This window comes from Chiroxiphia lanceolata, chromosome 1, assembly GCF_009829145.1.
Source record: "Chiroxiphia lanceolata isolate bChiLan1 chromosome 1, bChiLan1.pri, whole genome shotgun sequence".
Lineage (NCBI taxonomy): Eukaryota > Metazoa > Chordata > Aves > Passeriformes > Pipridae > Chiroxiphia > Chiroxiphia lanceolata.
This window is the reverse complement of record NC_045637.1, coordinates 101,088,741-101,102,477: the sequence shown is the minus strand read 5'-3', so window position 1 is coordinate 101,102,477 and position 13,737 is coordinate 101,088,741. Positions and strand designations below refer to the sequence as shown.

Here is a 13,737-nt window from a genome sequence, read left to right as displayed (position 1 = left end):
ATTCCCTCATAGAATGGAGAAATCCAAAATTAAGAATAGTCTTGGATTCCACTCAGATGCGAGTCTCATATAGCAGGATTTCCATCATCTCTGGACAATTATGTAGCCTGAAATTGTTCTCGACTTTGTCCACTCCTGAAGGCATGCAGTGATGTAATACTCCTGAGCATGACAATTCCACTGTTTGGGAAGCATTAGTAACATAGAAAGCACTTTTCTTGGCACCACCTACGCGCATCAACTCTGTCCACTGCTCTGCTTATGTCATCTTAATGAATTTCCAATGCCCTTAGGAAAACTTCAGCCTTTGCCCTCAAGTTGCTCTGTGGGCTTTGTCCCCAGGAATATAAATGGCTAGCTAATGCTCCTGGATGAAACCTATAATTACCAAATTCAGTCTTCCAGGATAATAAGTCAAACTTTCTCTGTACACAGCAAAGTATGCTTTAAAGGGAAAGTCAAGGACTTGGAATGGATTCTAACAGTAGTGGAGGAACGCTCCACTGTCACCTCTGGCTTCACCACATTCTACTGCAAAAGCTAAGTACACTTCTGTTGTCTGCCTTTCTCTGATGCAAATATAAGCAATATGCATCCTTAAGAAGCCCCTTCATCAAGATTTTAAAACCCAAATGAAAACAAAACTCTAAAAGAAAAGTCAAACAGACAAAAAATTCCTAACAAAGACAGATAAAATCAAATGCCCTTATCAAACATGTGATGCACTATTCTACAAGTTTGTTCTGAGAGGAAGACCAATTTGTGGCTATCACTAGTTATGTTTCTTAATGCATTACTGAAAGGTGATAAGATATGATAATAAGGAGAGCAGTGTAAGAATCTCTGTAGAGCAGAAAGATTTCATTGACTGTGATGTATGTCACTGGTGATAAATGAAAGTTTTCCGTGCTTACAACCACCTGGTGATGCTAAGGTAAATGGATTATAGGAGGAGTAGGATCTTCTTTTACTTACTAGTTAGCTTTCATGAAAATGGTATTTAGCTTGAACTAGCAGTTTGTTCGGTTTTCACCTCCATGCAAAAGCAATTAAGAAGGCAATGACAAAAGGACAGATATGTCCTGTATTTCTGACTTGAAATAATTAATTTAGAATAGTAACATTTTCAAAACTACCTAAATGCTTCAGGCTTTTAAGACTGTCTTCAAAGTATATTTACTCCACATAATACACTGTGTTAGCAAGACCCCAGAGGTAATAACTAATGAGCTAGATCCCATGTCACCTTGTTGAGAAGCAGAATTAATTAGTCCAGCCATAACAACACACTACCAAGGTTTTTGGCTTCTGGATTCTGTGCTAGTATGGCACTGAGACATATAAATGAACTGTCTCTGGCAATTTGCTTGCAATGCTCTGTTACAGTGCACAGACATGCCTTCAAGCACTAAGACGCGTAACACTGATTGAAGGAAACTCAGGCTTTTACAGGTATGAAAGTTGCTTTTGAAAATAAGACTTGGGCACCTCTGAAAAAAAATCTATGTCCAAGACAGTATCTTGGGCAGAGATCCAGGCAAGAGGCTACAATCCGAAGTGTGAAGTTTAGTACTAAAAGTAAGATCTGTTGCAAGTTAGATGAAAGAAATTTCAGTGGCCTTTCTGGATAGATTTGGATCATTTTCAAGCCTGATAGAAGTTTCATTATACAATTATCCTTTCAATTTATCAGTGATCACTGCCTAAAATAGACAAAACAGGCTGGTTGGTTCTTGTTTTGGCATAGTCACTCTGCCCCAGTCCATTTCCGTTTCATGAAACTACTAATTTGCATGACTTGAGAGTTTGGTCCATACATTTTTACATTTATGCCAACATGGCTAAGACTGAGGTTAGATAAATAGTGCAATAAAGATAGATAAATATGTTAGATAAATAGTAAAAAAGTAAAAACACAGTCAGCAAAAATATGTTAAAAGAATTATTTGTCTTTTGATTTAAATTCACATGGGAGGTAATTAAACAAACAGCCTTCTACATGGAGAGCTATGGGGAGCAAAACCAATGGAAAAAAAATCTTCCCTTGTAACTGATCTTTTTTCAGAGTATGTGCCCTTTTCTTCCTGCAAATGGCAAAATACTGCATGTATTCAGCACAGTGAAACTTTGAGGGGGAAAATAGAGAGTCAGATTCCACCCACCAGAAATTCAATACATTAATATGAATGTCTGTCAAAACAGAGTCTCCAGGCAAATAGTTTTCCAGGGACTGTTCTTAAATGCTATTATTGTTTGACTGTTACAGTCCCTCCCTCTAACCTCTCACTCAAAATGTGCCTCTTTTAATTTCTCAGGCTTCTCATGAAATATCCTTGATATATACCATTCTGATACCACCAACTCAGATTTCTCAGATGTCTGTCTTAGCCCTGGGAAGACATTGTTAGCAGTTACTATTTAAATAACTATTGTTAATAATTTTGTGAACACTGTTAGGTACTGTGAGGGCTAAAATATTAGTGGTTATCATATATTAGAAATATATAGGTGAAACAGATGCAGAAATGATTATAAGAAAGAGAAAACAGAATTAAGAGAAAAGGCTAATAGACGTCGAACATCTGAAGAACAGCATGAATTGCACATATTCAGAAGGGCTCTAAGGAGTGTTACACATTACAGGGCTTTGGAGCCCCTAGAATTTTTGGGAGAGCTAAAAAATCCTCCAAACCAAAAATAGCCCAACAAACAATCAACATCTTCCTTTTAAGTCTGATGAGGAGTTTCACCTTGCATTCCCGGTGGTAGTTGCCAATCTTATTGGTTAGTGTTAAAAATAAAACTAGGTTAGGTGTGAGTTTCTACATATCTTCTTGCATATGACTGCTAATTCCGCAATACTAACTTTATACTTTTACCTATAGCTACTGAGAAGTTCTTGCATCTGTGGTTCTAGAGAATTGAAAGTTTTATAAACAATTTTGTCTATACATACCACTTACTCATCATACCATGCCCTCCCGGCAAGAAAAAGAGGAAAATTTGTGGAGTTGAAAAAGAGTAACAGCAAAAAAAAACCAAACCAAAACAAAAAAAACCCCAACAACAAAACACCAGTGTATTAGTTTTATCTACGCATGAAATTATACTATTGTCACTGAATACATACTACAGGGATTCAACAGAAATGGTATAAATCCTTGCAAAGGTATATATTTCAGTATTAGAATATCTGACCTCTATTTAGCTGAAACAAAACTGAATAAAAAATTCAATAACTAACATATTAGCTACTTTCTGTATGGGAACGAAGCATTCCTACCACCGTGGCCTATTGTATACTTTCCAGATTGTGGCCTTGGCCACTTAAGCTAGAGACAAGATAACTGTTCTGCTTAAATTATAAAGTTAGTTTGCAAATAGTTGTTATCACTTCAGAAAAAAGTAGTTACAGAAAACAGTGAAAATAATAGTACCTACATGTATACATGTAATAGTTGGGAATACAGAAATTTCCTTCATCATAAAAGATACTTTAGCACTTTCCAAGCCAGTCCACAATGAGGACAATGCTATCTTTTAAAATCCTGTCCCTGTTGTTATTGCACATGACATATTACATTGTACTGTACAGTGTGTGGTGATGAGAAATTCCCTGCTTATTTAATTGTGATCCTTCAATGAATTTGAAAGGGAGCACTTTATTTCCATTTCTTTAATTTACTAGTTCTTTAGCTGATGATTTTATTAACTCTTGTATTTGAGAACTGATGCTTAACAAAAAAAGGAGAAGAAAAAAAGGCCCTTGGCAGTATTGTGAAGGCCTGGAACTGAATAATGCACTTTAATAATGAGGAATAGAGCTATGGCTTTTGCTGATGGCTGTGACCGGCTCTGTGACCTGATTATGTCGCAGAGTGTCAGCAGCTGAGACACTACAAAAGGGAGCGCATCCCATCAAATCTATCTCCATTGTAATCACTCGCACTGCTGAGAGGCTTGTTAGGAGCAGGGAATCCATCAGGCCTCATTAGCACCATTTACCATCAAGAAGCTCAAAGAGCAAACGTGTACCCTCTAATCAGAATAATGAGAACCAAAGTACTCCTATTATCTAATTGGATCAACAATGCCTCTCTCCCTATTTAGTTTCCTGAGCTACTTGTGGACTACAACCCTCAAAAATTAGTTATTTTTTGTTAATTGTCAGGGTGGAGCTGTGCTCAAGGTTTTTCTTATACAGAAGGTTTTCACATCTTAAGAGCAAGGCATAGGCACAATGAAGGCCAAGTTCTTTCAGGGACATTCTTAGATTATACTGATGCAATCCCAATTAATTCACCTAATACTTAGATTTTCCTATTAATCTATCAGGAAATAAACTTTATTGCACCCACAGTTAAAATGTATTTGATCCTGTTGAAGTCAAGAAACTTATATGAATGCAACTGATGACAATTAAGAAACCAGATGCAACAACCTTGCTCTCATATTTCTGTGGTTCTTTTCCTAAAAAATATTACAAAACCAACCAAAATACACATTTCATATACTTAATAGATATGTAAAACCCATGCAAAACTCCTACTATTTTCTTTCATTTGTAAAACCATTATGAAAAAAAATAAATATTAGGTTATTAAATCTCTGAAGAATTCAAGTGCAGCAATGGCACTTGAATCCTGCTATAAGGGCAGGCTGAAGCTGAGCAGGTAGACAGTTTCTCTTGGAAATCAGTGTATCTACTGACAGGGTGCAGCCTGGCAAACCTACTAACCCGGCCTTTAAATTTAAGATATGAAAGCCCAGTCCTGCAAATGCTTTCTGGAAAGTGCTGAGGGCAAATAGAATGTAAGCAGTGTTACATGGGCCAATAGCTCTTCATAATATGCCTCTGAAATGAAAATTTGATTTAGAGTCCTCTACTGGCACTATATCAAATTAATCAGGTGATCTAATCATATTATTTCAATGGATTAGATCTCTTGGTTACTTGGGAAGCTCTGGTATTACAGTTCATATTACCATCCAAAGCAAAAGAGGAAAAATAAATTAACATACTATAACTGTGAATTCAATAATTAAATTAATAACAAATATGTTATATAAATTATTGTTAATACATATAATTTTGTTACTGTAATTGTAAGAACTTCTTGACTGTTGGGAATTAAGGCCATGCCATATGTCATTTAAAAGATCATTTCCCTAAATTTGGCATAGGATCTTGTTTTTGACCTATAGCTTAATGTCTCCAGGGATTACCGATCACCATATATTTAGCCAGACAGATGGACTTTTACAAGCCTTGAATTTCTGTAAGAGAAGCAGCATGTAATTACAAAGATTACACATAGAAACATTCTAGTAAATCATCCAGCTTCATATTTTCAGGAGTGAATTTTGGGTGTCACACTTGTGATTCTTCGAAAGGGTCAATTTTTAAAGGACAGATTCGTAACATATGATGCAAATCTGGCTCTTTAATGACTCCAAGGAGATTATTCAGTAATGGAGTGTTCCAAATTACTATTCATTTAAGCTTCCAAATTTGAAGAAACCCTTTCAGTTCTTGATTAAGTCCTATAATTTTATTAATTTTAAGGAATGTAATTTAATTTATGGAATGTAGTTTAATTATACTTTATAGTCCTGTTTTAAGACAGATAGCCTGAGAATTGGGCTCTAAGTAATATGAGTTTATGCTGAATATTATAAAAATGGATGTTATATTACACACTATTATCAATGTCTATCTATATTGCGGCAAGGTCTGAAGTACTGATTATAAAACAAGGAATATTGTAAAAAGAAGTAACAAAAAGACAACCTTTACTTAAAAGAACTAAACAAACAATTAGATGCTGTAATTTTATCCAGGAATATAGAAGATTCTTCCTTTCTCTTCCCTTTCTCTGCAACCTGTGGAATTATTGGACTTTACATTATGTCTGGAATAAACAAGACTTAGCCTGAGGGAACTGATAGTTTCGTTCAGTGATATCTTCACAGTAGTACTTTTTTTAAACATAGGCCACACATTGCCTATGTTTTCTGTGGAGAACATGTAAAGGAAAAACTATAAAAAAACTAGTCTGTGTTTTTATCTTCAACTCTTACAATGAACATCTTTGGTGTCAAGTGCCTCATGTGAGTGGCGACTGGGAACCATTTCTAGAGCACAGACAGAAACAAGCAGGCTTCTATGTTGGAGCTGATCTAACTGTGAGTTATGGGTATTATAACCAACTTTTATTCCAAACCAATACCCCATCCCTCCAGAAATCTTAATAGGCTTTTGAGAGCCTCCATTTAAAGCTGGCTGCATAAAATGATCCTTTGATGAAAAGGGATTGAAACAAGGGTTAAAGTAGACATTGAAAGGTTATTGTAGAGGGCACATTGTTCATACAATCCTCCTTTAATATGTGTGGTGTGCACCTGCGATAAGATGATTCATTAGATAAGGCCTCACTTTGACAAGCTCCATCGTTCAACCCTCGGGGTAGTGATGGAACAATTCTGCACCCACCCAGTAAATATAAAAAGGTCAGCATTTTTTTTTCCTGGGACTTGGACGGTGATAGTGAAGCTCAGGAAGCATCTTTGTTTATGTGCTATGTTAAAAAAAAGGGGGGGTTTCCTATAAATCGTTGACTTTTATTTTTTAATGGGCCAAAATAAAAAACATCACTCCTGTTCCAATTAACTGACACGGTGACAGAAATTATCAGGAAAAAAGCTGCTCTTAATTTTTTTCTCCCCACTAGTAAACAGTAAGAGTAGAAACAAAACTTTAGATTCACATATCATCCAAGTTGCATCATTTCAATAAATGTTTTCCAGGGCCTAACATCCACATAAACACTGTGGATATCACTGTATGCCCAATTTGTAGCATTTAGAGTAATGACATTCAAATTACTCGGTTACCAGGTACAGTCATAAGTTATATTGACAGATTTGTTGCAGTGAAACAAGTAATTGTGTTAATTTTAGTCCTAGTAAATGCAATAAAGAATGACAGTGGTCACAATCTGAAAGCCACTTAAGCATGCTGCATCAAAGCAATTATTTATATATATATGGATTCAGACGCACATCTTTCTGCATCATACTAAGACTGAAATCGGAATACTTTGAACAAATAAACAGTTCCAAAATACAGATAATGCACGATCTCTGTCTTAGACACACTAACACTTCAACATCTTTCAATTTTCCTGTTTGGAAAATTTTCTTTAAACCAAAAAACTCTCCCAAATTTGCATTTACAGGCTGGCAGATTCATTACAAATTGCTTAACATAAGATAATAAGCAAATGAGAAAGCCAGCTAAATCCATCCCAATACTTCATTGCAATTTGTGTTCCTTTACTTAAAACATTTGATACCTTTTTAGAAATGAAGTAATACAGAAATGATACAGAAATGCAAAAAAGTGTAGCACAGTACCACTTTGATACAGTTGTCTGTTATTAGGCATATATAAGTGGAAGAAGACAGCTGGTATGTGGTATGTTTGTTAAGAATCAGAGGATTGCTGGACTTTTAAAATACCACAGTATTGCACTATTGTGATCTTTTCAAAGGGTTGAATTGAAATGAAACAAACCCTAAGCCTTTTCTAGCTTGAAAACACCTTCTAACAGTTCCTAACTTCCTTCCAGTTCTCAGACTTTCCATTTCTTACCTTGTCTGGCAAATCAATATTTATTTTTCTTCAATATGTGCACTTTTAAATTGCTGTCATACGACGGAACTCATTTTTGTCCCAAGATCAGCCTGCCATCAGAATTCACTGTTTGCTCCATCTTCCACTCACCTGTCCTTGTGCATTAGTGACGAGTTGACCTGTGACCCCCTGAAGACTGGAGAGGGCATTGCCAAAGGCCTGGGAGCTTGCTATTGAGCCCATGGCTGCTGCTGCTGCAGCGGCTGCTGCTTGACTTGCTAGTGGATTATTAACCAGCTGAAAAAAAAAAAAATCATGATAAAACCCACAATAAACAAAGAAACAAGAGTGCTAACTGGATAACATAAGAGGGATTGCACAATCACTTTTATGTTATTTTAATGTTTTTTTCCCACTTAAATGTGCATAAAAACCTGTCGTCTCCGAGAGCTTGCGTAGTTCTGAGAGGATCTTATTTCTGGGGCTTTGACAATAAATAGTTTTTATAAAAGCAGAGAAAAGTCCGTGTTAATGTTGAAGAATATAATTGTCTTTTTGAACCCAAATTCTCTTTTTCCTTTTTTTTTTTTTTTTAAATTAAGTTATACTTGATGTGTTTCTTTAGGTTCAATGTGCTAATGCCACAGGTGTAGCAGCCTAATAATGATGTAAACAGCAATCAGTGAAAAATTAGCATTTGATTTGAGTGGGAGTGGAATATTTACTTGGGCATATTCAGAACAGAGACTATTTTACTAATAACCCCAAAAACAAGAAAAACCTGCAAATCCTTTAAATTTTTTTCATTAAAGAATTGGTCTCAACAGCTAGATACATCACAGCAGAAGACTCAACCTTATGATTAAGTTCAGTAGAAATCAACAAAAAATTCAAAATTCATTTGCAAAATACAACACTAAGCAACTTACTGCTTTTCAACTATGAATGATGAATTTTAGGACCCATAAATTTTCAGGAAATAAGTTGTACTTCCTGCTTTAGTCAATTCTACCTGTGTACTCCATAGAAAGCACAGTCATGGCTTTCACCTTAGGAGACTATTGGAATCCCATAGGAGGGAACACTCCTATCAACATTTGTGTTTATCAAACATACAAAATGTGTGTTCTTCTGCCAGAAACAAAATATCCTGTGGGATATGGCTTTTCTACTGGATTATTGTGAAGTTTCTATTTTCTTATCCTCTTCTGAGAATAGACAAAGTTTGAACCAAGCATAGAGGGATGACAGTAAAAAAAATAAAAATGTTAGGAACCATCATCACTAGGACAGCTGTCTTGAGAATAATCAAACTAACTGAGTTCAAGAGCCTGAAAATATATTTTAGAGTGCATTTGCCTCCTAAGAGTCACGGCACTATAGTAGAACTTGCAAAATGCACATTAGCAAGATACAGCAGCTAGAAATTTGAGGGAGAAAACTAGGGACGTTTTTTCCTAAACTGAGATGAAAATGCTGGAGCTCACTCAGAAAAGCTTAAGGTTTGAGCTGAAATGAGTAGTAGTTTTAAGCCCTTAGATGTTGAGTAAATTATCAATCCTATAGAACCAGAGAGTCACAGACACCAATAAGGGATGTACTTCACAGACAGGCTCCCCTTCAAAATAGGTTATAAAAAATTAATCAGTGATTAGGAGATGTTTTAAGCATGTTACCGATATGAGTAGTGTGTATGTTATAGATGTTTAGAAGCTCATCAATAGAATATGTCAGATATGGTTATAATCTATGCTTATAAGAAACCCACTTGTCTGTTGGACATTGCAAGATCTACAATTGATTGGTCATACATTAAAACATCTATTAATCATTCATTAGCCCTTCATAAAGTATTTATAAATGGAATCTTGATATAAAGTGTTGCTTAAAGGGGTGCCTTGAGCACATCCAATCCCTCTAGAAATTGTAAAGTAAATAACTAAATAAAGATTAGTAGCACTGCCAGACAGAAAAGATGACATTATCTGGAGGAAATATTTTGATTTGGAAAAAATTGTTATATGAATCTTTAAAAGCAGTCTGCAGCATCCCATGGCAAGAAAATCAAGCAGAAATAAAATCCAAAGGTGGAAAACTGCAATGAGTGCTTGATTAGCAGTCCTGATGAGCTGTGAAGAGAGCAGAGACCAGCACAATGACCAAGGCAAAGCTCAGTCCCTGGATGCAGACATCAAGCAAGTCCACTGACTGACTGCCCAAGGTGTGAGCCCAAACATAGCTGCACCCACTCCTCAGGGATTTGGGTGGTGGTGCCTGAGCACAGCAGTGTAATGTCAGATATCAATATAGATAAACTTGCAGGTTTTCTGCTCAAAACAATGACATTTCTTTATTGTCCAGATCAGGAGCTGGTAAACTCTAACTTTTTCCACAACACTTCATGGGCAGTACTGGGCCTTGAAGTAATTCCCTTGTAGCTGTAAATACTTGGAGAAGAAAGGGTCAGCAGTAAAAGTGTAAGACTCAGAAAAGGCCTTCTACAATCTTGTTAATAACCCACAAATTATTGCACCTCTGATCCTACAGTATCTGACTGCAGGTATAAATGATAGTCTTTGGACAGTTACCTGACAAACAACACTGGCTGCTATATTCAGGGCTTCAGTGGCATATGGGAACAACCATCCACAGCTGGGAACAACTTGCGGAACATAAATAAGCTTGTGAAGCTGGAAACTACAAAGGGTTAAAACCTTCTAAAAATCCGTCTATCATCTTCTAGAATCTCTTTTCCATTTTTCTTGCTCCAGTTTTCAAAAAATGTACATTTTCAAATACAACAATAAAATTAATTTACAACAAACCCTGGAGACACTCAGAATTGCTTTTAGTTGCATCACAGAGATAAGCTACTTATTAAAAATGATGGCAGAGGCTGCGATATGCATAGGTACCCTGCATAGTACCATGTTCCAGGAAAAAGCACCGTGAATGAGCCAACTCACAGCGTAAGAGACTTCCAAGTGCATATAAAACCATCCCTATCTATTCATAAGTCTGATTAATAAATAGAACATGTATTTTTCTTTGACTGCTTTGGGAAGCTGTTGACTGCAAGTTATGCTCTGTTAAACTGACCCGTTTTACATTGTATGAAAACTGGAGATGGAGAAACATCTCATTTCATTATGCCTGGACATCAAGGTAACACATAGAATCTTCTTTTTGTTTTAAAAATAAAATCTCTGACTTGAGAGGTTTATGCTGTTTCTCAGTGCAGGTTGGATCTCTAAGAATATTTATTAGAAATATATTATGAAAAATCCCACAAAGGCTCTACCCATTTTGTTTCTGTGTTTAAATAATGATTTAGTTTGGAAGGCTGAAACATTTCAAGCTGTCAATTCCATTGCCCAAATTTCTACTCCCACTCAAAACACCAACCATAACTGTAGGTAATAGCGATCTTAGTTTAAAGTGGCAGGCCAGCCCTCTTAAGGATTAGCCTCTGCTAATGACATGATTATATGAGGAAGCAAACTTTATGCAAAAGAATCTTCTAATAACTGAGCAGGTTTAATATTTAGTACACTTTTCTGAATTCCCAAAGCTGAACTTTAAAAGTAAAGCATATGAAAATTGTTCTGCAGTAACTCAATAGAAGCAGAAGACATTCCAGAGCAGGAAATAAAACTCACACAAACAAAACTAACCTGGGAAATGATGGGGGATGAAAGAGGCACTACTTACAAGATCCTGAAACTGTGCCATGTGACGTGAGTGTTTCCATGGTTAAGAGATTGTCTTAAAAAATAATTTCAAGGAAAGTGTGATAGACTCAATGCTGCAAGCAGCTTTCTTGAGAGGCACAAATACTTTCGCTTTTGTAAGAATACCATCTTCCTCTTTGTCTCCGAAGCTAACTTATTATTTTATTGAACTTGCTGTGAGAAACTGATTTCCAGACCAGAGGAGACAAAGTTCAGTAGGATATGCCTTTTACAGAGAAAAGTAAAATTACTGTGTAGGTTATCAAATCTGATCTTGTATTCAACAGTACATGAATGCTTGATCAAAGAGCCAGCTTTACTCGTTACGATAGTGCTCATTCTACAAATATACAGAAAGAACCAAACAGTTTTACTGATGAAAAGCTAAGACATTTCAGGATGCCAGAGCATCATATGAAAAAATGGACCTATAACATGAAAGGTAAAGTCACTTGAGACAATGCCAGGATATAGATCTTGTGCATTTTCTAAAGGACTTGTAGAGCAGTGGAGACACCATCTGAATGTAGCAATGGAGAATGAAAGGACATATTGCGAAGTAACAGGAAGCATAATTTCATTTTACAAAATAGTACTGGTGTTTTCCAGGGAGAATGTTTAAAAAATCACATTTCTGGATATCTTCTAGAGATTAGGTTAGTGAAGAAAAGTAGTATATTTGGTTAGGGACCAAGAGATCTTCAGTCTCTTATGTTTTCTGACTATCCTTTCTGTAGAGAGCATCACACTACTAGGTAAGCTACTAAGATTGTTTGCTTAAACCAACGTTTTTCAAGGGAAAACAGAAATATCTCTAAAAGTTGAGAAGAATTCAGCAATGGCTCACAGCAGAAACACATGACATTTTTCTTTTCTATCCCTAATAAGTGAAAATTGATTACAGAAATGGAATTTTTTATCAGCATGGCATTTGCTTTTGTAGGAATTTTTAACCAAGAATCTATGAATTTTATCGGTGTTTAAATTATGAGAGAATTACACATTAAAATATAGTTGAGTTTGTTCCCATTTTTTTCTCATTGACTCTTGAGACAGATTCTGTGTAGTGGTCACCTGGCCTTAAGGAAGAAAGACTGTTTCAAACTGAGCACAGGCTCCTGAGGATATTCTGATACCTTCTTTTTTACTGTGATCAGCATTATCATCTGAAGTGGGTGTAGACGGAAAGGTTTTGGTACTGGGAGAGCTGCAGAGTTAGGAGAATAAAAAGCCCAGAGTGAACATGACAAAGGAAACCCGAGGTCAAAGAAAGGAGAATGAGGAGGAGGTGCTCCACAGCACTGAAGATACCCCCACTGCAGCCCTCGAAGGACAAATGGATATTTCCTGATGAGAATTGTGATCTGTGGAGATCCGATGCAGAAGCAGGGGAAAAACGTGAAGAGAAAGGAGAAGGAGGGGGGAACTATTGTTAACTGACCACAGCTCCCCATGTCCCCTGTACCACTGCGGGCGAGTAGAGGAGTCAGGAGCGAAGCAGTGAAGTTAAATCTGGGAGAGTGTGGAAAAAAATTGTTTTAATATTTGTCTTAGTTTCTCACTAACTGAATCTATTTTAATTGTCAATAAATTAAAGCTAATTATCCCCAAGTTGAGTCTATTTTGCCCACAACACTGATTGGTAAGCCGTCAGTCTTGACCCATGAGCTTTCTCATCCTATTTTCTCCACCGTCCTACTGAGGCAGTGTCTGAGTGGCTGGGGAGCCATTTCACTGTGGGCCAAAGCTAAGCCACCACACCAATGCATTATAGTAGTGTAAACTGTGTCTAGCAACAACAATACTCAAGGGTTTTCAATACCTTGATGACATAGAAGCAAAGCATTCCCACTTAGATACACATATACTTGGTTTCTAAACATGAATGAATTGAGGTAGAAGGTGCAGTTTCACTGGGAGTCCAGAGTAACTATTCTGGCAAATTCTTTACACAGTATTAGTGCTTATATTCTTAATTGTTTTCAATTTGCGTGCATACCTTGTACTAGCTGATACCTCCCTGAACCTACATTAAATCTCACAGTCCCTGAAGGAATTTTAAAAAAGGCACTAGAAAGACTACTTCAACTTAATCCCATGAAAGCACCTAGGTATCACAGCAATAAGTACAAAATAAATATTTGTAATAATCAGTAAGACCACCACTTAGCATTTATATAGAATTTTGCAGACAAATTTTTCAATTCTGGGAGCCTGAGCTCTGTCAATTTAATTTATTTTTAGGGTCTTAAGTAAAAATAAGTCAAATTTTCAAAAACCCTGTGAACATGCAGATCCCAAGAAAAACAAGAGTGAATACATAGGTAACATAAAACAAAAGAAGTTTATTTCATCCAAAGAGATGCTATG

General features: G+C 36.3%; 1 protein-coding gene across 8 annotated transcripts in view; it reads right to left on the bottom strand.

Annotated features, from left to right (window-relative positions):
- The window catches only part of POU6F2 (POU class 6 homeobox 2), a 351,339-nt gene that overhangs the window by 51,206 nt on the left and 286,396 nt on the right, over nucleotides 1-13,737 (bottom strand). For all 8 annotated transcript variants that reach the window (XM_032679951.1, XM_032679961.1, XM_032679969.1 and 5 more), the window contains one exon: nucleotides 7,787-7,933. In XM_032679951.1, coding sequence (XP_032535842.1) covers nucleotides 7,787-7,933 — 147 coding nt within the window. The remainder of the gene's footprint in view (nucleotides 1-7,786; nucleotides 7,934-13,737) is intronic.